The following is a 22,941-nucleotide window of genomic DNA, read 5'->3' on the forward strand; positions in this document are numbered from 1 at the left end:
CTTGCATCTGTTGTCTCCTCCTTCCCTCCCCCTCTCAACATGAAATTAATGAAAAGCAAGTCATAGTCAATCACTTTTCGAATATGTTTTGGTTTGATAGTTCAGTGGGGTAGGGTTGCCCAAACGTCTAATATCGAAGGAACAACGCCGTCCATTTTCTAGCTTTCCACAACTGGCAACCATGCATCAGGTGTGCACTAACGCAGTCTCGTGCTGTTCTCATGTCCTGTGTTCATACGAAAGATAGAGCGATAGGTGTATTTGTCATTTCGATTAGAAATAATTGGCTTCGAGGCTGCAGGATCCTCGAACTTTTTCACTTGTCTGCGACTTTTTCAAACTATGATAGGAGGTCGCGCCAGCTTGAGGGGTACAGGTAGATCGCCTTTCTATCGCGGTGGACAAAGCGGTCGTGGAAGAGGCCGAGGATGGGGAAGGGGTCGTGGAGTGCGGTATTTAAATAGAGGAAGTTCTAGTCAGCGCGACGGAGGTGGAAACGACGACATTGAAGAAATTGGCATTCCTACCGACTCGAGCATTTCTGTGGCTGTTGAAGGATGCTGCCATGGTGAGCTAGACACAATTTACGAGCGATTGCAGCAGCACGAAGCAAAGAGTGGCCGAAAGGTGGACCTTTTGATATCCTGTGGGGATTTCCAGTCACTACGGAATTTAGCCGATTTTCACAGTTTGGCCGTTCCCCCCAAATACCGGGCTCTTGGTTCCTTCTACAAATACTATTCGGGCGAGAAAACGGCACCAATCTTGACCATTTTTGTTGGTGGTAACCACGAGGCGTCACAAGCCTTACAGGAGCTTCCGTATGGAGGATGGGTTGCTCCCAACATATACTATTTGGCTACTTCTATTGTAAGATATCAGGGAATTCGCATTGGTGGAATCAGTGGTATCCACAAAGCCCACGACTTTGCTGTTGGCAGATTCGAACGTCCACCATACGATCGCTCTTCTCTTCGAAGTGTATATCATGTAAGGAACGTCGACATTTACCGTATGAAATGCATATCCGATTTGGATCCGATCGATATCATTGTGAGTCACGACTGGCCGCAAGGGATCGAGCAATACGGTGACACCAATAGTCTCCTTCGACGAAAGCCTTTCTTCCGTGAGGAAATCGCGCAAAATTGTCTCGGGAGTCCCGGAAATATTGAGATCTTGCGTGCGTTGAAACCAAAATGGTGGTTTGCCGCCCATCTACACGTAAAGTTTCATGCGACTGTCAAACATGGCGCTATCAAAGCCGGAAATGCTTCAAAAGATACCGTAACCTCTCTTATTCCGTCGCAGACCGTAGGATTGACAACTCAAGAGCCGGTGGAAGCCGAGAATGAAGAGGAATCTAAGACTCGCTTTCTAGGCTCTGAATCAGTCGACCGTTGTAATACAAACGATTTGACGGACCAAATGACTCGCTTTCTGTCTTTGGACAAGTGCTTACCAAGGCGGCATTATATGTCTATTTTGCACTTACCAGTAAAGGAGTGCAAAGACAATGCAAAGCTTGAGTACGATTTGGAATGGCTTGCTGTTGTTCGAAAAACACACAGTTTGACTATGGCAACAAGTGAACGGATACAGGTCCCACCAAAGCCCAGCTATTGTCAGCCTTTGGACCTACAATGGATCGAAGAGAGGCTTGGAAAGGAAATCCCACTAAACTTTCATCGCAACGTTCCATCATACGTTGGGCCTTCGCACCCACTGCCTCATCCTCTTCCACCACCTTATTCAATAATGGGAAACCGGCAGACGGATGAACTACTTAATGTGTTGGGCCTTGTTCACATAACAACAGTTCCATTTCTGGAATCTTCTGAAAGAATAAAGTCTTCCATATCAAATGAAACTGATATTCGCGAGGTGGGTAAGGGGTCTGACAGTGGTATCTTCTTCTCTGCTTCAGACCAATCTGACGAAAATGCAATAGATCTTGATGATGAATGTGGCGAGGATCTTGAGGCAGAACCCATGAAGAGGCCTCGCACGGGAAGCTGATCGCATAGCGAGATGCTGAGGTCTTGGACTTACTATTGTTAATTAACTATAAAGCCGAAGGATCCCTGGCGATGCAGCCAATACAAGCAGCTGCAAGCGAGAAGTTCGATGAAGATAAACCTATGAGATTCCTCTGAAAGAGACAAGCTCGTCTACAAGCACTTGTGGTATTTGTTTTATCTTTACATTATACCGGGCCCCTGCACTCTGTAATGGTGTAGTTGCAGTAAAATTTTGAAGAAAATCAGAATGAAGCAAAACAATCATAGAAGACAATATGTGTAGGGCAAAACTTGACATCACGTTTGTAACAAACTACGGGGGATTAGCTCAGTTGGTAGAGCGCGTGCTTAGCATGCACGAGGTCGCCGGTTCGATTCCGGCATTCTCCATCCTTTTTTCGTTTTCGTGGAATTGCTTTTTCAACTAGAAATTTTCGAGGCCAGCAAAGTCTTCGTTCTTGTACCTCGTTTCGACAAACTACCACAACTATTGGGTCGTCATTTCCTCCAAAGCAAATAACTCACTCTCTGTCAAGCAAAAAGCTTATATACGAAATGTCATCCTCTTTTGATCCTCTGTTATCCAAGCAAGATTACCGTCGCCAGTCGAAGAAACAGCAAAACAAATTGCCTCAAAATCCTTTGAACGCATACAAAAATACAGCGCACGCTTCAGTCTCCGCAAAAGCACAAGATGTTTCGAATGAACGAGCCAGTATCAGCCATCGTGCACTGTCCAAACGATCAATCACACAATCTCAGATTGAAGACGCTATTCCTGAGGACGCCTCCAACATTTTTTGGATCTTTGGACGACGTGTGAATTTGGATGCTCACGAAGAGGATGCTTCCCTCTATTCGCTGTTGCGCTCTTGGGCACAAGACGATCCATTCCGGCGCAAGGAAAATACAGGGGTCAATTTTCCGCTATCTTCTGGAAACGTTTTACTAACCGAGAGCGCTTGGGACGGCCTGAATGGCGATGGTGGCGACAAAAAGAAAACAGAGAGCAAAGGAACAATGGATGTGGTGAAATGCATCAAAGAAGGACATCAACCTTCAAATATTCAAAAGGACTTTCAGACATACTTGATTGAAGCTCGAAGACGAAGACGCAAGAAAGATAGACAGATTAGAACCCGTTGGGCAGCGGATCTGAATGAATTGCAAGCCAAAGGAATTTGCGTAGATGTTCCCAGCAAAAGTGGTGATCCTTAAAGACTTTTATGTAGTGTATTGACTGTGCACGAACTTTGTATCGCTCGTTGACAGCTAGAGCCTAGCCCGACGCATTGATTTACTCTTCATCAAGTACATCCATATATTCCTTCTTAATGATTCCTTGCTTTTCCAGCGCAAATCGGAGTGGGGCGAGCATGGCAATGACGACAGGAAACAGAACACCAAATGGGCTTTCCTTGACCCAAAACATAGCTCCCAGACAAGCTACTTGAATGAGTGTAAACGTTGACGTCACTTTATCGGGTACTTTATCAGACCAACGCTGCTTGGGAGCTACCGTCTTGTCCTTGAATAATCCTGTCACCCGTTCCCACATTTCGTTTCCAGGCAACGAACTGGTTCCCAAGTACATGAATAGACCCATCAAAACTGGCAATGGTACCTGCGTCAGAAGCTTACGGGGCTTGCTGAAAAGCACTGCGCAGCCAATCAAGCTATGGATCGAGATACCTGTCATACGTTGCTCTATCGTCCCGACAACTTTCCCTTCTTTGTCATACTTTGACAAAGCACCAACGTGAGATAACGAACGCACCGTCGCAGCCACCAGCCACGGAATTCCGACTAATGATTGAGCAGCGGTCAAAATCGACACGATAAACATGTCAGCGTGCATGCCATCCAGAACATTGTTTTTGCGACGCCCTTTTTCCATTTTCCATCGAGGGTTGTTGACCAGACGCACCGTGATGTTTTGGTCCAGGAACAATAAGACAGTGGCCATGAGGGCCGGTAAAAAGGCGGCCCAGCGAGCCCAGACCGGAAAGTCAAGAATAGGAACCAGCCAGGGGCGGCCACTGGTGGTGCCAAAGACTGCGGGGATGGACAAACTCGGGAGACCAGCCAATTTAGTGCCGTGCACGACGCGCGCCCAGCGCGCAATGAGAGATGCCGTTACCACACCGATCGTCGGAGCAAAATTGGATATGGTGTTGCGCACTCGGGATGGGAACAGGGATGTTTTCCGGAGCCCCTTGAGCAGAGTCGCAATGGTAAAGGTAGAGGCTGCGCATGTCAACGTTAACAGAGCTTTGGTAAAGGTTGAAGCCGGAGATGAGAAGGTACGCCCGACGTCAGACACAGCCTCAAAGACGAATATGCAACTAATCAGCAACGAAAAGATTTCATCCGTAAAACGTGTGAGGTACTTGACCAGATTGGAGGCAGAAGTGATTGAAGAAACAAACAAAATTGCTGACGTCCACAACCCTGTCCAGGAATAGAGTTGCAGAAACGGCAAGTTCAGCATCTTCGCCAATTGTGCGAGACAGGCTACGAAGGCTAAAACAGGTCCAGTTGATCCGATGATTGTCAACGGCTGGGCCGAAGTGATTGCATAGATCAAGCCGCACAAAGCTGTCGAAGACACCATCTCAACAGTGCCAATTGCACCACCCGTTGCAACGTCGAAAAGACCACCAAAGCCCACTGCGGGAGCTAGACAAGCGAAGAACAAGAACATGGTGGCCGCCAGACATTGCACGTTCAGACCGTCCTTAATATCCGAAGCAAACAAGGGCAAACGAGCCTTGTAGTCACGAATGATTCCTTTGAATGGACCTTCGAAGAGTGTTTCGTCGTCTTTGTTGTTTTCGCGTTCGTCAACAGGTGGAGACACAACCGACATGGAATCACTCAGTTTAGTGAGCGGCTTCGTCGTAACGGACGCTATGACTTTCGCCTTTTTCAAGGACGAGAACGTAGGGCTTCTTGATGAGGAAATTTTAAGACCCAAAGATGTTTTGCCGAAGGACGTAGTATGAAAGGCCGCGGAATGCCAGCAGGAACTCATGCAGAGTAACGCAACTATATAGGCTCTGGATACTAGATTCGTCATTGTTAAACCGTGAACAGAACGAATTTTTCTTCCCTAGAATCTGAATTTTTGATTGTGAGAAAGGAAGAAGTATCGGTGCTCCTACATATACTCACACACGCATCCGACAGATGTCAAGTCTGTCAGGAGATTTTTACACGGACGAGAACACGAAACACTCGACGAAGGAAAGATACGACATCAACCTGTGAAAAGCTCTTAGCGGTATTCGCTTAGCTTTACGGGCGTCAGCCGTTTTTCGTCAATGGATCTGTCATTCCTGGGACTCGGCATGCATACACCCTACATGGGAATGACGAACGAAACAAAACCACCTTTTGTTTTTGGTGATATATATACAATCTCGCGGAAAACCTTGGTAGTGAGTTAGCTGGACTACAATCATTATGAAATTTGCTGGGTATAGGTATGCGCTAACAGGACGTTCTTTGCACAAAACTCCTCTTTACACCAGAGCGGACGCAGTCTCCTAGAGTTGAGATTAAAACGCTTATAGTTCACAGCAAATCCACATTGGAACTTGCTACAACAGTACTTCCGGAAACTCGAGTCGTAAAAGCTCCTCCACCATTTCACCTACGGGATTGATCGTTGGCTTCTTTACCTGATTTGAAAACGTCGTACTTCGAAAATGTGCATAGTGGGTGTGTAAACATTTGATGGAGGGTTGCCAACCCGACGCGGGCTCATTCCGACGCGGATTGCCGTCGTTCTCGCGCGCTGTCCTTACTACCCGCGTAACGTTGGTTCCAGCAATGCCGGAGTATTGCAGCATGTCACGAATACGACTTGATTCGTCCGAGTTTTCCAAAACGGATCGATCTATCTGGGTCAGAGAATCCCAACGATTTTCCGCGTACTCGGCGTGACACGTCCATAAACGTTGCGTTAAATCGTCACATTCTCGCACGATTTGTTGTATACGTTGTACGTGGCCCTGTCCTTCCAGATTCGCAATAGCCTTGGAAATTATTGGGCAGGTCAACCAGTATAGTGTAGGGAAGGGTGTCCCCAACATGCGCAACTGCGTATTCGGCATGCTTGCGGCTGTTTTGATCTGACGACGGGGTGCACCCCCAAACAAAGGGTAGGTTTGGATCGCAACGGGTACACGATCCGCATTACGGGCTGACACACCAACAAAATTTGTCGGCAAATAGCCCAATTGCTGCGAGATGCAATCGAGGTCGGCAACGTCGTGAACCGTGCATTCTGGTGGCTTGGTGGTGGAATAGGTCGCTAGCGATGGAGCGAGCAGTAAAGGGCGAGGAGTGGCGACGAAAGACGAGACTGTATTTCTGGAAGATGCAATTTCTGCCGCTACGAGGATTATGAGCGATCGTAATTGTGGCATCGGATAAGTTTGACGCCGTCTCTTGTGATTTGTGCGGATCGCCGCAACCATCATGGTCAGCGTCAACAATTTTTTTTGAAGTATATTGACAAGGAGAAAAACCTGGGACTGTCCAGAACCATTCCGACGGTTGTAGGACAGGTTGTTTCCGGGGATACCAGAAGTCTAACTGTCAGCAAAAGTTTACAGCTACTGTTTGAATGAAAAAAAATCTTTGTGAGGTCGCCACGTCGTCGGTAGTGACTGGTTATTTCGCGGCATTCAGATTCTTTGATGCCCACCGGAACACCAAAACCAATTCACAGTTACTGTCAACGTTTTTCCCCATTGGCATCACAGGTTGACTTGACACCATGGTGACAGAGGTCGTGTAATCGGTGACGGCATCTACGTATATAGTTTCAAACTCTTACTGCTTCTTAACCCAGAAAATAAAAACAACAACAGCCGTGATATTCACAGAAAATGGAATTTGCGATTTCCTCGAGCGAACGACGAACCGGTTTCACGGAACGCGAGGTCTGCCGGATGGAACCATCACAGACCAAACGCCGGCGCTGCGAGGGATATTCACCGGTCCCGACGCAACCTTGGCTTCAGGCCTTGTCCAATCGTGAATCGTGCTTTGCAAAAACATTGCATTTGGTAGATCTGTTTCCCTCCAGCGATCAGCAGGAGAAAGACAACCACTCTATTCGCCAGAGTAGTGGATTCACGCTACGGCTGGAACATCGACAGGGAGGTGCCGTAGCGCGGCATCCTGGCGAAGAACGAATATTATTGTTCCGTTCGGATCAACCTGGAGCTATTGCCAAAGTTATATACTCCTTGGAGGAACAGAAAATGCAGCAAGAGCATGACGAGCAGGCCAAAATTTACGTCCTTGATGTCAAAGCACCGTACCGGGGCTACGATTTTGGGGGTTTACTGTTTCGGGAAGCGCTCGCTTCGTTGCGGCATCGCTACCAAACACAAGCAAAACAAAGGTTGCAAGCGTTTGGGAACACACCTCGCTCGTCTTGCAACAATGGCGTCCCGTCCTCTCTGCAATGTGTTTTGGACGCGGAAGAGGATGTAGAAAGGCACGACAAACTTGTTAATTTTTACAAGCGCATGGGATGTGCAGTAAAGCCCGACGCCAAGATTCAGTACCTCCATAACAATGACGGAACAACCTACCGAAAGATTACAATGCTAAGAACGATTCTTTTTGAAGAAGCCACTGCGAGACGTGATACTTCAAAGTACAAAAAAACTGATACAGAATCTCTAGTGGGGCGCAACGGAGGCTTTTTGCCGGTAATTCTTTTGCAAGCTCCGGGAAAACGAGCAGGTTGTGCAACGGAACAGCTGTATCACATTGCGCAACGTGTTGAGCAACACTGGCTTTTGGTGGAAGACGGCTTTGGACAGGTTGAGCTGTGGACAACATGCGGGCGTTGTCTCTTTGTGACTGAGGAAGGTCGATGCAAAACGGATGGTGGTAGCAGTGCAACGCACGAAGCCTGCAAATTTCGCTTGCTTCGATTTTCGGACGCGACTCAGACGCTCAATGATGACGAGAACGATTCGGACGAACACATTCCGGAAGCCCGTCTAAAAGAACTTTGGATGCTCCAATCATCCAGAGGGCTCTTCCTTTGTTTGGACGCAAAATCATCTGTCATGTCATGCTCCAGAACACCGGCGTTTTGGCAGGCGTCACGTGACAACTTTAGCCTCACGTGTACGACCGACACGCCACCGCGGCGTCAACACTATCGCCAGCAATGGAAGGCGCAGACCGTTGATTACGTGTACGCGATGCGGGATCGCTATTTGAAATTCAACCACGGCTCTCTGACCATCAGACAAGCGCTCGACGCAGTTCAAGCCTTGCCAGAGTATCCCTTTGATATTTCGGGACGTAGCGTTTCGCTAAGGACGCGTTGTTTTCGAACCGCCGAAATCGCGCGTCACGCCGGACACCCAGACTGGGTGCAACTTCTTGCACTTATGTACTGCCTGGGATCAGTCGCGCATGTTTTGGAAACATACAAAGGCAACCAGAATGAATACAACTGGACAATTTCTAGTCGAGGTTGGATTGTTGGGTGCGCACCGCCTTTGACGACTGTCTTTTCAGAGTTCCGAAGCCTTAATCAGGATACGTCGGACTCTCGTTACTCAAGTCTTTATGGCATGTATCATCAGCATGTTGGTCTTTCCAACGTGCTTTTGACCTGGACAGGTCCGGAGTACCTCTACCACGTTCTCCAGCACAATGATGTAAGCCTGCCCGAAGAGGGTTTAACTATGCTGCGACTTGCGTCTATCTTCGATTGGCACAGTAATAATCAGTACCTGCACTTGTGCAACGATGATGATCAAGAAGTACGCGCATTGTGTGCCGACTTCGACACAGTGATGCGGGACACATCGTCGCAATGTAACGGAGCTACGGAGTGGACTGATGCCGAATGCGAGAGTTTGTGGGTCAACCACTACGGCGACATTGCGGCCAAGTACGATGTGGATGGGGTTTTGGAGTGGTAAGGGGTTCCATTCAGATCCAACAATCCAATTTTGCGCAGTAAATATGAACGTTGGAAAACACCTAGATTACTTACAAATTAGAGTACGTTGGATGATATGATCTCTCCAGTATTAACGGTCCGTCGCTGCACGTGTCAAAAACACATAAGAGGGAAAAAATATGTATCACAGTCAATTAATGCCATACGTTTCCAGGAGGTGGTGGGGGTGCGGCCGGGGCAGCCCCCATGGGTTCTAGACCGGCTCCGGTGACACCGCCCATGATAAAACCGTTTTCGGAATCGTCCCCATCCTCGAGCGACGTACTCCAGGTCGGCGTGGAGGCTGAAATCTTTAGCGTGGAAGACTCGTAGGAGCTGGCGAAATCAGTAGCGCTCTCGGCACTCCTATCTACAACACCTAAAGTGCCCAAATTGTCAAAGTGTGAATTGCTTGACAAACTTGTCGTACCAATGGCGGATTTCGCGCTCGAGGAAGACATAGGGATTGATTTCACCAATTCGTCCAAGGCAGCGAATCTATCGTGACCGCTTGGGCTGGGTTCGCTCACCATACAGTTGCGTGATGCTGTGTTAGTCGACGATGCATCAACTATAGTTAGGTCACCCAAAAGATCGGTGGTGTTGCCAAACAAATCATTTCCATTGCCAGTGCTGTCTGTTCCCATCACATCACTGGTATAATCCAGCGACAACAGACCATCGGCGGCTTCCACCGGTCTTGACTGATAATCCAAAGCTGGTAAATCGCTCGAAAAATCCAAGAAATCGGTTTCTTGCGGACCACCATGCAATGTCGTTATCACTGGTGCCGTCGCATCACCGAGATCCAACAAGTCCAGTGGAGGCATGTGTTTTTGAGCAAATTCGGTTGCTCCGAACGCGTTGGTCAATATTGGAGCTACGTAGCCCGTGGAGACAGACTGACGCGTGACGCCATCATCAGTAAATCGGTTCTTTTCGCGCTGCTCCATCTTGAGCATTTCGTCGAGCCCGTGTGCGGCTCCCACAACCGCCTTACCGTCCCGGGACGTGTAGCCGCTGCCGAACCCGTTGTCGGCCTTGGCTAAATTGCTGCGGGTCATCATGCTCCGTTCTCGCTCCATACGCTTTTGCAGTGCGTACAAGCGCACATCGTCCGTGACGAACGCGGCCTCCTGACGATTCCCAATCGGTACAAGGGAATTTGGGTCGGCTTGGGCTTGGCGCTCCCGTGTCAAGACCTGGCGATTCGTCAGCAAGCGCAGGACTTTTTGGGACGCCTCACGTACGGGTCCACCCTTGTCCACTCCTCCACCTTTGATACGCATGAATATTCCGGCGGCACCGGCCTGTTGCTGTGCCAAGAGTACGGTATTGTAGGATTGCAAAAAGTCGACGTGTTTGCCGAGAAAGATGGCCTCGGCCAACGATTTTTCGGCACCGAAAATTAAAACGTGATGGACTACCGCCAATGCCTTGTGCAGCGCCAAGGGAGTTTGCGATGCCGGTTGTGATAGGACTCTGCCTAGAGCTTCGTATATTGCTTCAGCCAAATCGTCGTCGGCGCCAGCCAGGGATGATTCGTGGTAGGTCAAGGACGCGAGCTGGTTGAGTTCGAAGCTGGTGATCGTTTGAACGGACTCATCGTACAGTAGGTTGTTGAGTTTCTGGATTGTCTCACTGGTCGCAGACGATTTGCGGGAAAGGATTGTATTCAAATCGAACATTGTTTTGTAGGTGACTGGGGTCTCGACGCGTGTGCCCTGGTATCCCCCATGGTGTTTTGTTCTACTGGTGGGTGATACTCGTTACATGTTCACACCTATTGTTAGTCATCGAAACCTCTCGCTTCCGGCGACCTCCTCAATCATGAATGACCGTGATTCACTCTCACGGATGAATGGTCTCAGTATCGTCTGGCCGCGGTATGACTTCCGAAATCACTGGGTGACTACCTATATATATATCCCATATTCAAAGATTTCCCGTGTGCATACCTATACTGTATACTGTGTGTACCACCTAACAGCAAGGAAAAACTCGACCATGGCGGCGAGGAACGAGGCCTGGCCTGGCCTGGCCTCCTGCGTGGCAAAAACTGCCGCTTGTTTTCTAGAGGAGTCAAAAACATGGTACACATTCTACGTAGACAATAAAGCATCCTTCACCCCTATTCAGTAGCTGCGTGTAATCTGTCGAATTGCTATTGCGTTCTATGTCGCGTACTTGCCTCGACGAGTTCCATTTGCTCTTGCCTATATAGTTGTACTATCGTACTATTGTACTCATTTTGAAGAAGCGACTATTGTCCACTGTTAACAAGAACTCAACAGTAGTCACTGTCAGATTTCTGGGAATTTCCGTCACCATGCAAGTTGGAGGCAAACAACTTCCCAGCACGACGAGTGCGGGTAAGCAATTACCACTGCCCGTTTCGTCGGGGGCGGCGTCGCCGTCTTCGACCGATCCGGCAGCGGCCGTCGTCCCGTCCAACGAAACGCAATCCTCCAGTGCGGTGTCTTTTACACCATCTTGGCGAGCACGCGATATGGCGGCGCGTCTGCTGACCTACCGCAAGAGTCTCGTTGAGTCGCACATGAATACGACGGACCACGAAATGCCCATGTCCACCGACTTTGACGTACGTGCAACGCTGTCCTTCTTACAAGCGCCCAACAACGCTGCCGTGGTCCGACAAGCCTTTGATCTTGCCGCCACGGCTGTCCTGAACGCCCTCCAAAAACCCATGGAACCGGATGAACCCGCAGAGATTGGCGACATTGTTGGTTTGCCGAAGGAGTTGCAAGCTCACGAAGCACTCATTCAATTACGCCACCAAGCGTTGGAACGGGCACACAACAATAAGGAATACGCCAAGCGCAAAAGCAGTGTCAAAATTGAAAAGAAGGCGATAGCCTCCGTACCTAAAAGGACCAAGGCAAAAATTACTCCGACTACTTCTACGGCCCCAGAAGCTGCCGTTGTCGAGACCAAGGCTGTTGACTCGATACCGTCAAGCACATTGCCGAAGCATCCGTTGCCTCAAAAGAGTAAGATTGAGACCGAAACTATCGAGGTGCCGGAGCAGACTCCGTCCACAAGCAATTCACTCCGCATGTCCACGACAAAACCCGACACAACTACCGTACCGCCGGCGCCCAAAGAGCCCACCACTCCAAAATTTACCCGCAATACGCCGGCATCTTCCGCTGCCGCTTTGGACTTTCGATTCAATTCCAGCAGGGCAATTTTATGTGCTGCGGGAAACCTTGTCTTTGCCGCCTTGACGCCCGTCCATGTGAATGTTGCGAACGACGGTGGCGTTGATGACGAATCGTTGGATATCGTCAATGTCCCGCAAAATCCGAAAAAAGTGTCGGCGGTTGCAGATGACAGCGAAAACACGACCGCAGCAAATGTATCTACATCATCAACGGACGTAAACATGGGAGCCGTTGTTGTTGAAGCTCGGAAGCTAGGCCAGAGGACCATTTCTGTCGTAGAAAACGCCACCCGGCGGTCGAAACTGCGGTACGAATACCGGAAGGCCAACGCCCGTCAGGAACATGATGTCGACGAAAGCACTGATACTCAGTATTTGGTTATTCCAAATCCTTTCGATTGGGACCCCGAAGACGACGGTGGCTGTACAGATGAAGAATCGCGTTCCGTAGCCTCCGAAGATTTGCCCGTTATTCCCTATCAACCAATGAAAGGTGCCTTGACAGAAGAATGGAACACGGCTTGCTTACCGCGACTTTTGTCGATCCTCCACCAAGGTGCCGGTCACGCCTTGTACCACGATGTTAACTGGTCGTCTCGGTATGGACGAGTTGCCAATCTGTTACGGACTCTAGCGAATGAGGACAACAATTATGGGCCTCACCTTATATTGACAACTGAGCCTGAGGTACGCCGTTTCGCTCAAGAGTTTCATGACTTGCATACAAATATTCAACTCGTTACTACACCAGAGACTCGAAAGCTACAAGTATTGGCTTACCAAGGTGGTACTTCTCAGCGCCGTAGTATGCGCCGGCACTTTTCAAAGGCATCAGGACTGTCCGGAGCACCTCTCCACGTTTTGGTGGCGTCATATGCAGATTTCTTAGAAGACTTTTTGCATTTTTGTCAAGTGCCCTTAGAGACTGTGGTTTTGGATGACGGGGCTTCCTGGATGGCGGCCGCTCAAGGTGATCAAAATTCAGCCTTGGGGCATGTTTGGACTAGCGGTATTTTCAGTGCCAATGATCATCAGACGGGGTTGGCCGGAACAGCTTTCCGGGGATGGGATTTTCAAGCTGGCGAGTTTTCCGAAGCGGTACTCAAGGACGCATGGGTCGGCCTAACATCCCGTCATAGAATTTTGGTAGCTGCGAGCCCGTCACCTACCCAGTTGAGCAAGGCCACTTCAGGCGATGTTATACCAGTATCTGGGTTGATTGACTTTCTGGCACCACACTTTTCAGACGTTGTCCGAGAAGAATGGGATAGGAGTCGAATAACATCTGATGCTGCTAGTATGGAACACTTTCGCAAGCTAGTGGCACGGTCTACAGTTGTACATCACGCCGGTTCTGCTATAAAAGATATGAAACGCCTGGCGCTGCTGTCCCTGACAGGTGAGTTGCCGCCACCCGATCGGTCCTATTTACCCCGAGTCCACGACATCGTGCAAGAGGAAACGTTTGTGTTGGACAATAAAATCGCCTTTTCACGGCGCAGTTCATTGGTATGTCTGGGTCCACCCGAAACGTCATGGTTGCGGTTCGAATTGGGAAAGGCCAGCTTCCAAAATATTTTGGAAGCCATGAAAGCATCGAATCACTATGGTCACTTTTGTGAAGAAATTACGACAGCGTCATCCACAACATCTTCAGGTGCCAACGGGCAAGTGGCGGGCACCATGGCGTTTCGACCAGCTGTTTGTTGTGGTCGGCACTTCGGTTCTGAGCAAGGCTTGCGACAGCATGTGTCTGCCTTGCATGCTCCACCAGGCACATGGCTATGCCGTACATGTGGAAGTGATTGCATAACAAGCCAAGCCAGGACTCATCACGAACGTTCTTGTGGACAGTCTTCAGCTGGAAGTAGCGGCGATCAAGCTGGTACGGTCGGAGCAACGCCAACAGTTGGGCAGGGTGGTGTGAAGAGTGGTGTAGGCAAGAAAAAAGCTTCGCGACCAGGTTCTTCTCAGCAAATCGTAGCGCCCATGGGTGAAAAGGATCCTGACGGTTCTCTCCGTGTTCCGGGGTACCGCGGTGTATGGGTCAGTAAAGAAGGCAAGCATTTCATCAAAATTGATGGTCAGCGATTCAAAAGGTCAGAAAACGACAAGGACATAGAGTTTTTTGACAGCATCGATGATGCAGCTAAGAAGCATGACGAGGTTATCCGAAAGGGAATGAAGTCTCCTAAGGCCGAGTTCAATTTCAAACCGGATGGATCAAAAATTGTGTACGAAGACATAACTCCTGCATCAACGAGTGGGCTTGGAGGCAGCGCTTCGAACGTTGTACCCGCGCTTTCGGTCATCAACATAAAGGTAAGTGTGCTACTGCTGCTCTGTCTGTTTCAATTACTACTTCGACTGATCAAATTTGTTTGGCTCGGGAACAGGATCTCCCTCCTGACGTAAAACCTTTGCTCCGCGATCCACGGCAAACGTCACGAACTGGAGGAAACTCAAAGCGACACATCTATGCCTACCGCGGAGTTTGTAGACAGGCCAGGAAGGGCCATGATCGATGGCAAAGTCAAATTTCTTTCATGGGAGTTAATCATTATCTGGGTACATTTGATTCGGAATGGGACGCCGCAGCTATATATGGTAAGTAGTCAAAAGTTCTACTAGTTTGTTGAGGAGAAGAGTAACTATTTTCGACCAGCTTACATGTTACTTTCAAATTTATAGCGTGGGCACATCTTATTCTTTATGGCGAAGAGGCTACAAGGGCAGCCCAAAAGGAGGGCGAAGAGGCCGCGGCTGCCTATGAGCAGGAGAAGCGGGATATTGCCAGCGGTAAGATTCCCGAACCGACTCCCAAGCCTGAGAAAAAAAAGAAGCCTGTTACTAAAAAACTGAAGACGAAGGAGGAACAGAAGAACAATGATGCTACAAAAACGCAGGTCGCAAATGGCAGAAAGGTAGGAGACGTATCGAAGAAAGTGCCCGTTGCTGCGCTTTCGCCCGAAAAGGCGAAAAAACAATCTACAAAAAAGACGTCGGACGCGCCAAAAAAGCGAAAACGAGCAGCCAAGGAAAAGACCGCAGAGAAGAAGTTCAAAGCTTCGCCCAGGTACGAAAAGGAAGCGATAGGGACCACCGTTGCTAAAGGGGTTAGCAAAGTAAGTGATCGCTGCGCAGATTAAATTGTCAACTATTTTTTTTCTTATAATTCTCATCGCTTGCCGTGGTTCCATTGCAGGCTCCGATCCTCTCATACCGAGAAATCTATGCTGGTATGAAAGATGCCGAGCTCACTAAGCTCACTGCTCATAACTTGACCGCAGCCATTGATGTAGGCTATTGGGTCGCTGACACCCAGGTCAGCCATTCGGCCGTAGACCCGATTCTGCGACCCTGTATTCCTGCGTTCTCCACTCTTGGCATGGCATGTATCGGCGGAGCAATGCTTTATGGTCTCTCTCCGAGCGTGTTTGAATGGAATTTGGAAGCCTTTATTGAGAACAGCAAACCTGGGTCCGAACAAGACACGATGACTGCTATTCAAATGCTTGCTGTCGAATACGACGAGGATGGTGTGAACGAGAAGTTCCGCAGCGCTATGCAAGGGACTATGTGTGTTCTCGGTAGCGCAAGCAAGACTACGCAGCGAGCATACAAGGCACTTGGGTTTGGAGCAGTGCCATTTGGGGGAAGTGTAGGAAGGCTTGATTGCCATGTGGGGGGTATGCCAGGATCGTGTACAGAGAATGCTGCCTGTATCACTTTTGCAACAAATAACAATTCTTCTTTTCAGTTCTCCTGCTTATCAAACGAAGACATCGTTACCCATAATGGGAAGAGACTTTTGATTGACATGGGGTCGCTTCCGCTGCAGCACAACGATGTCTGTTCGGTGGGCGCTCGAGTTTTTGCCTTTATCTGTCCTGATCACAAAGGATAATCCTTCGTAGTTGAAAATAAGCACAGATTCGAAAGCTCAGAATGAGTTGTTAAAAATCGAAGTTATTCCTTACTTGAAATAGCAATTTCAGCTTTCACACAAATTAGGTAGATTTGTGCTGAACCCAATTTCGGGCGTGAATTCGTCGGGACAAGAGTCTTCTTTTTTTATCAAGCAAACTGGCAAGAAAAGTAACTGTAAGTCTGATTATATGTTTCGTGTAGCTATGCGAGTGCTTTCATCGCACTGTTGGTCTAGCTCGGTGTTCTTTGTCTCCCCATGATTTTGGTGTGATTCCACTCTTTTTCATGTAGACTTCAAAGGCCGATCTGTCAGTTTCACTAATCGTCAAAGGATCGTAATCCAAAATCTCGTCCGGAAAGTACTCCTTGGCTACGATTTGTCCACGACCGCGCTCCTTTGGGTCTTCAACGAGGCAATCGTACGCCCGAGCGAAACCTCTCCGAATTCCTTCAAAGATTGCCTCACGGCCGGTTTCTAGTCGGACAACTTCCGGTGATCCAGGAGGTAGCGCAACGCCGAGTAAGTGTGGGTTAGAAGTATCCTTGAAATCTTGTTTACTATATGCTGCTTCGTTAACCTCAATCACTTGTTCAGCATACAACTTCTTATGAAGTTGCTGGGAAAGTCGCTGAAACATGTGGGGAAGTCTGTTCTTGCGTAAAAGAAACCGTCGAAAAATCATGCGTTCAAAAATACCACCCTTTCCAGTCACATCAGTACCGTCTGGGCGCGACCGTAAGACTACGACATGTGTCGCGCCGGCCGCAACGGCCGATCGATAGGGGAGCGGTTCGTAAATCAAAGCGTCCGCCAACGGTTCGAGGTAGTCTTCCATCCGTCCATTACCAAGCATCAATTTGGGAGTTTTCCCCCGTTGAGAAGTAGACCGCATATCCAGGTTCATGACAGGCCCAGCAATGCCCGGTAATAGGCAGGACGCATGCATGCAATCTGTCAATTCATTCAAATTTTCGAAACCACCGTTTTCATAGCTTAGGACAATCGATCGCTGACTCTTGAGGCCGGAGGTTACCACATTCAAAGGTTGGAGCGTTTGCTGTTCCAAAAATTTGTCCCAATCCAATGGTTTGGTATCCTTGACGGTCGTTTTGAGCAAGTATTTGAGGTTTAAGACGGGTTTGCCGTCGGGGCGTGTTATTACATCCCGGTACAACCGCGGATCCAGCAAACCGAGCCCTTTAGTGCCCGAAACAAGCGACTACTATCAATAAAATTCTTGCCTGCCGTCGTTAGCTGATCGTAGTAGACTTCTGGTCCGAACCAGGGCAACTGTCCCGTAATAAAGTACGCGGAGGTGATGCTCCCTGCCGACGAGCCGTAGATTACGTCGAATACGGACGTCAAATTCAAGTGATGGAGGGCACAAATCATCCCGGCCGTCACGCAGCCACGCATTCCTCCACCTTCGACAGCCAAGGCGAGTTTACAACCATCTTTGTGCTGTCCCAAGGCTGTACCCCGCCGCTGGCGCTCGTGTACGAGTTGAGCGACGGGATGAACATATTCCGGACGTGAGGGGTCCCCTATGATTTGGGTATCGCCGCTCACGTTCAGTGACCGAATCAGCCAATCATAATCGATGGTACCCTTTTCATCCTTGCGGAACCGACGTTGATCATCTTTCCAGTAGTTGTCCAAGTCCATCTGTGTGGTGATGTTGTAAATGGTTCGGGCTTTTTTTTCGGTCCGGGCGATATTGCGAATAGCGCGGCCATCTTTCCTAGCCGTACCAATACCCAATTTGGAAAGAAAGCGAAATCTTTTCGTTGAAGGCGACGAGGGCGTTTCTTCGGGAATCTGTGGTAGAACGTAAAGAGGTGCCTGGTAGGAACGATGAAGATTCACCTTTACGAATCCGGTTGAAGGAAAAGTCGACCGTATCGGTCGCGTCGATGCAAAGGCCACGGCTAGTTTCCCCGCGCAACTGGCACTACCCCAGCTGCATGCCAATAATACCAGCATCACTAACAGGCACTGTACTTGCAGGGTGTGGATCGCCATAATGTCGTACACTACGTGTGTTTGGTTCGATGGACCATTTCGGCACTTGTACTTAGCTTTGCTTGCCAAGATTTTGGTCAAACTGTCACTGTCGTCGGTTTGTGGATAGTGGAGTGTTTTGTGCGGTGTGCGAGGGATACGTCGATACTCGCAGACATGGGTGCTGTCACCGTTTGAATGTTTAGTCTTTAAATTCTAAGTTTTACGAATTTAAATACCAAACTTGCCATCATTCTATTCTCGCGGTCGTTTCTGATGGACTCTTAAAGAAATCCAACCTCGTCCAAGCAGAAATCAAGACCAAAGACGAAGAACCCTCAGTGGCAAAGAATACGAGACGCTCCAACTGTTGGAAAGCGAAGTGCTCATCGGGATCGAGCTACTCGTTGTAATCCGCGACGCATTCACACAACTCTCCTCTCGCGACCACTTTCCCGCGAAACAATGGAGTCCCAACCTCACAAGAATCGAAGCAAGCGCAAGAGTAAGAGCAGTACACCATCCGCGAATGGATCTGACCCGGCACCGTTGGATCTCGCCTCCAAAGTCTCCTTAACCGGGGGGGCTTCCGGAACGGCTCTAGAAGTCTCACTATCACACGATGATGCTGCGTCATTAGCTTGCAAAAGTCTGGGATCGGGATTGTACGGAACTCGCGCAACGCAAAGCCTTGCCTCCTCCCTCCACCGCAAGCGCCTCTTTCCGTCCGCCCAGGCGTCCTCACGATCCCAACGAACGGTACCTGGTTCGGTAGCGAGTCGGAAGTCTTCCCAGTATTCGCAAAAATCCCGATTTTCTCGAGCCTCGGGTACCCCAGCTCACCAACGAGCGCGGTATCACGGAATGCAGACGCAGACCAAGGCCACAGCGCACATCGTGTGCGCTGTGGCGGAAAACTTGGCCCGGGAAACCTGCGTTGCTTCCCTGGACGCCGGCGCACCAACCGTACTACACGCTACGAAACAAGGCAACGGACAAACCTACGCAGAGACCTTGGCGTACTTGGAACTGCTGCAACCGGACGAAGTTTTGTTGAACGAAGGTCGCCAAACGTCACAATTGGCCCGGAAAATCCTCGAACTGTACAGTGTCACAACGACTACCGCAAACGCTGACAACGGAAGTGCCGTCCTACGAGACAAAACCAACGGCCGGAACATTGCTCAGCGACGTCGGCAACGAAATTTATGGAAAACCGGCACAATGGCCAGCATCAACGAAGACAAGCACTACAATCAAAGCAGCGTTGAAGAGAGCGACGAATACGGCGACAGCGTAAGACATACACGAAAGCAGGTCATGGTCAAGTTTATTTCGCGTGTCTGCTTTGATCAAACAAAGGGAGCCGAGCTTTTGCGTGTTGTAGCGCGCGAAGAGACGTACGACGCCAAGCTTGTGGAGGACTACATACTATTGTCATCGGCCAATGCCGTCTTGCGCTATACACAGCAACATTTGGGAGCATGCTTGACCCGAAACAGCTTAAATTTGCACATTAATGCTGGAGGAAATCATCGCATGGCTATCGATCGTTCAACTCTCTTACAACTCGAGTTGCTCATGAATGCGAAAACCGGAAAGTTGAAGGATTCGCTGGTGGGTTCCATTGATTGTACCAAAACAACAGTAGGAAGTCGGTTGTTGCGCACCAATCTCATGTCGCCACCAACACAAATTGCCACCATTCACGCCCGACAAGAACTTGTTGACACGTTCCTTGGCAATGAAGCTTTCTTTTACGATGTGATGGAGCATTTGATGAATTTGCCAGATGTCGACCGAATGTTGAACCATATTGCCCTGGTACCGCGCCTCGATTGTAAAGACATGGGCATGGATGGCCATCAACGACAGCGTCCCGCCGTTTCTCAGCGGTTAGCAAGCAAGGGAATCTCTGCATTGGTGGCTATCAAATCGACACTAAAAGCCTTGCCAGCCCTTGTACAGATATTGAAGAATCAGCTCGAAAGCACCACCGGAGCTATGAGGCAAACCGAGAAAGAAATCTCCACCGTACAGCAGATCAATTCTCCAAATGATGAGGACGAAAATACTACAATTGTGACAGATAGGTCGAGTCTATTGATCGGTTTGGGTGGTTGTAACTCATCGAGCCTTCATTCAGCACACACGATAGAGAGTCGGAGATACTCCAGTCATTTGCTACGTGCCATTATCTTTTCATTGAATCAGCCAGCTTTTAACGAAGTCCACAAAGCTATTCTGGATGTTTTCACCGAAAGTACCGCTTACACTCGGAACCCTAACGCAATGCGCCATCAAGAATGCTTTGCGCTGAGGTGTGAGTCTGACGGAATGATGGGAATTCTACGTAAGGCATTCTTGGCTAATGTTGATGATATTTACCGAAAGGCAGACGAATATGCAGAAGTATACGGAATGCAGGTAAAAGTCAAGTACACGGCTAGCCGCGGCTACTTTTTGGCAGTACCATCGGATATTGGTACTGATCTCCCACTTGTTTTTACACAGCCCACTCTTTTGGGTCGCCACATACACTGCACGACAGAGGAGATTGCAAGCTTTAATACAAGAGCCCAAGACAACGTCCAAGATATCTTGCTCATGACACACGATAAAATTCAGGAAGTGCTCAATATTGGTCGTCAATATTTCGACGCTTTTGCTGCATTGTCTGATGCAATTGCCTTGCTGGACTTGTGTCACGGTTTTGCCGATCACGTCACGCTCAGCGAGTCGCCTTGGTGCCGACCTGTGCTTTCTGAAAAGGCAATCTGTTCCGAAGAAGGATCTACTGATTCGGAATGTACAATGATGATTCGAAGCGGACGATACGCTATCGCGATAGAGGGCCATGGTTTAGAATCAGCAGATGGTTCAAGCGGATATATTCCGAACGATACGTTTGCCTCAGACGCAAAGCCATTTACGCTGATAACTGGCATCAATGGCAGCGGAAAGAGTACATATCTCAAACAGATCGCAATCTGCACTGTTCTAGCGCACTGTGGTAGCTATGTTCCTGCCGAACAAGCGTGTATTCCAATCCGGGATCTAATATGTTCTCGCATCGGCAACACAGACGACCAAGAGCACAATATCTCAACTTTCATGTTGGAAATGAAAGAGACTGCCTTTATTTGCAATCATGCTACCGAAAGATCCCTCATTCTTATTGATGAGCTCGGGCGTGCCACTAGCAACGAAGATGGCGTTGCCATCGCTTGGTCAATTGCTGAATATCTGTTAAAGAAAGGAGCGATGACTTTTTTTGCCACTCATTACCCTCAACTCTGTCGCCTGGGAGATGTCTATTTGAAAGTACAGAATGTCCATTTGGAGGCATCAGTGAGCAACGGTGAAAGATCGCAGATCTATTACACCCATCGGGTTGTGTCTGGAACTTGTGCCGTCTCAACAGATTACGGGGTTGAGCTGGCAAGCGTTTGCGGCTGGCCACAAGAAGTCGTAACAGCAGCTAAGACAATTCACAAAGATGTGGAATCATTGCTGCCTGACGAATCAATTTGCAACTCTGAACAAGCCAATCATTATCCGTTTGCTGAAGCGATGCTAGCTATCCGCACCATCGCATCACAGATTAAAGGATACGTTGCCCACAATAAAGCTCAGCCATATGAAAGTATTCGCCGAGAGCTTGATGAGCTCCACCGTAGCTGCGTCAAATACAGCCACAAGGATCTTGCCGAGCTAATTGAAAGGATGCTTATCAGTAGTCCCTCACATACACAGCAAGATTCTATTGGGATCATTCCTTCGCTTCCCGTAAGGGCACCAAAAGCTGCCCTCAAAGACCGTAAGATCCAAAATGCAAATATGATCTTCACATCCGATCGCAACGGAAGCGGCACTTTTGATCTTCCCCTTGCCTCCACGCCTGCCAATGGCAACCTTGAAAAACTTGGCGAAACAGAGGATAACGACAATTCCAGCTTGAGCTCTTCGTCGACAAGCTCTGATTCTTCAAGCAGCAATTCGTCAGCATCGTCAGTTGCTGCGTTTGAGGGTTCACTTTGAGAAATGAGACACCGTTTCGAACGGGGCCAAGTTGAATTGGGAACGGATACTATATCTCGCTGTGTTTTGTTTTCTTACGTTGACTGCAAAACCACTGATAATAGATAGCTTTGTCGTAAATTCCTGACTTAGCATTCTGTATACACATCCTCCAGCACGCAAAACTTGGAATAAAAAGCCAGTACCGAGTTATGAGAAGACATTGCTTGCTGCACTCAAAGCCGTAAAATAGGATATACTGTTCGTGCGGTTTTGCGAAGGCCGGAGAAGCCGATATCGGACGCAACAATCGATTTATCTCAAATTTTATAGTTAGCCCCACCCCACCCCTCTCTCCAATGACCTAGAGGTAAATCCAGAAATTTTGCGTTTTGCTTGTCGATATTAGATTAAAAATGTAAAATATCGTACTAATTCTAAAAATTGAATGTATATTCTTAGTGGAAAGTCGACGTCGCTTCTATCGGCTGATTTAGAAATTAACGGAGAGCGATATATATCTATGGGAGATGTCATGCAGCCAGATAAGATCAGGTTTACTTTTCTCATTTTGTTGCTACCTATTGTGACCAGTTTGTCTGATTTCCTTTCCCAGATACTGTAAATGACTCCTTGCACGAATGACTCCCAATATAAGAGATTTGCTCGCAATCAAGTTTCATAGCAAGACCCAATAAAGTCGACCGTGAAGGAAAATCAATCTTGAACAAGATCATCGTCCGATGGTCATCGTACCCAGCCATTTCGAAACTATTTGTTGACGACAGCATTTGGA

At 48.6% G+C, this 22,941-nt stretch overlaps 8 protein-coding genes across 8 annotated transcripts; 4 read left to right on the plus strand and 4 right to left on the minus strand.

Annotated features, from left to right (window-relative positions):
- Positions 1-180: 180 nt before the first annotated feature.
- Positions 181-1,575, plus strand: PHATRDRAFT_27234 (predicted protein; the record flags this gene model as incomplete). Its single annotated transcript, XM_002179690.1, has 2 exons — positions 181-1,224; positions 1,369-1,575. Coding segments are annotated over exons 1-2 (1,089 nt in total), but the record flags the coding sequence as incomplete, so codon positions are not given.
- A 1,655-nt stretch (positions 1,576-3,230) lies between these two features.
- SLC4A_1 (predicted protein) lies at positions 3,231-5,100 on the minus strand (the record flags this gene model as incomplete). Its single annotated transcript, XM_002179889.1, has 1 exon — positions 3,231-5,100. The coding sequence occupies one exon, from the start codon at positions 5,098-5,100 to the stop codon at positions 3,319-3,321; it is 1,782 nt and encodes a 593-aa protein (XP_002179925.1). The 3' UTR covers positions 3,231-3,318.
- Positions 5,101-5,623: 523 nt separating this feature from the next.
- Positions 5,624-6,508, minus strand: PHATRDRAFT_35406 (predicted protein; the record flags this gene model as incomplete). The annotated part of the gene is made up of 1 exon (XM_002179890.1): positions 5,624-6,508. One exon carries the CDS (start codon positions 6,506-6,508, stop codon positions 5,624-5,626), a length of 885 nt encoding a protein of 294 aa, XP_002179926.1.
- A 411-nt stretch (positions 6,509-6,919) lies between these two features.
- On the plus strand, positions 6,920-8,989 carry PHATRDRAFT_45657 (predicted protein; the record flags this gene model as incomplete). The annotated part of the gene is made up of 1 exon (XM_002179691.1): positions 6,920-8,989. The coding sequence occupies one exon, from the start codon at positions 6,920-6,922 to the stop codon at positions 8,987-8,989; it is 2,070 nt and encodes a 689-aa protein (XP_002179727.1).
- A 175-nt stretch (positions 8,990-9,164) lies between these two features.
- On the minus strand, positions 9,165-10,733 carry PHATRDRAFT_45658 (predicted protein; the record flags this gene model as incomplete). The annotated part of the gene is made up of 1 exon (XM_002179891.1): positions 9,165-10,733. The coding sequence occupies exon 1, from the start codon at positions 10,695-10,697 to the stop codon at positions 9,165-9,167; it is 1,533 nt and encodes a 510-aa protein (XP_002179927.1). The 5' UTR covers positions 10,698-10,733.
- Positions 10,734-11,338: 605 nt separating this feature from the next.
- PHATRDRAFT_45659 (predicted protein) lies at positions 11,339-16,172 on the plus strand (the record flags this gene model as incomplete). Its single annotated transcript, XM_002179692.1, has 4 exons — positions 11,339-14,515; positions 14,590-14,800; positions 14,885-15,318; positions 15,399-16,172. 4 exons carry the CDS (start codon positions 11,339-11,341, stop codon positions 16,098-16,100), a joined length of 4,524 nt encoding a protein of 1,507 aa, XP_002179728.1. The 3' UTR covers positions 16,101-16,172.
- Positions 16,173-16,338: 166 nt separating this feature from the next.
- On the minus strand, positions 16,339-18,243 carry PHATRDRAFT_45660 (predicted protein; the record flags this gene model as incomplete). Its single annotated transcript, XM_002179892.1, has 2 exons — positions 17,348-18,243; positions 16,339-17,321 (listed from the first exon to the last, which is right to left on the minus strand). The coding sequence occupies exons 1-2, from the start codon at positions 18,144-18,146 to the stop codon at positions 16,339-16,341; spliced, it is 1,782 nt and encodes a 593-aa protein (XP_002179928.1). The 5' UTR covers positions 18,147-18,243.
- A 347-nt stretch (positions 18,244-18,590) lies between these two features.
- On the plus strand, positions 18,591-22,345 carry MSH4 (muts-like protein 4; the record flags this gene model as incomplete). Its single annotated transcript, XM_002179693.1, has 1 exon — positions 18,591-22,345. One exon carries the CDS (start codon positions 18,591-18,593, stop codon positions 22,164-22,166), a length of 3,576 nt encoding a protein of 1,191 aa, XP_002179729.1.
- Positions 22,346-22,941: the final 596 nt, after the last annotated feature.

This window comes from Phaeodactylum tricornutum, chromosome 7 (assembly GCF_000150955.2).
Source record: "Phaeodactylum tricornutum CCAP 1055/1 chromosome 7, whole genome shotgun sequence".
Taxonomy (NCBI): Eukaryota; Bacillariophyta; class Bacillariophyceae; order Surirellales; family Neidiaceae; genus Phaeodactylum; species Phaeodactylum tricornutum.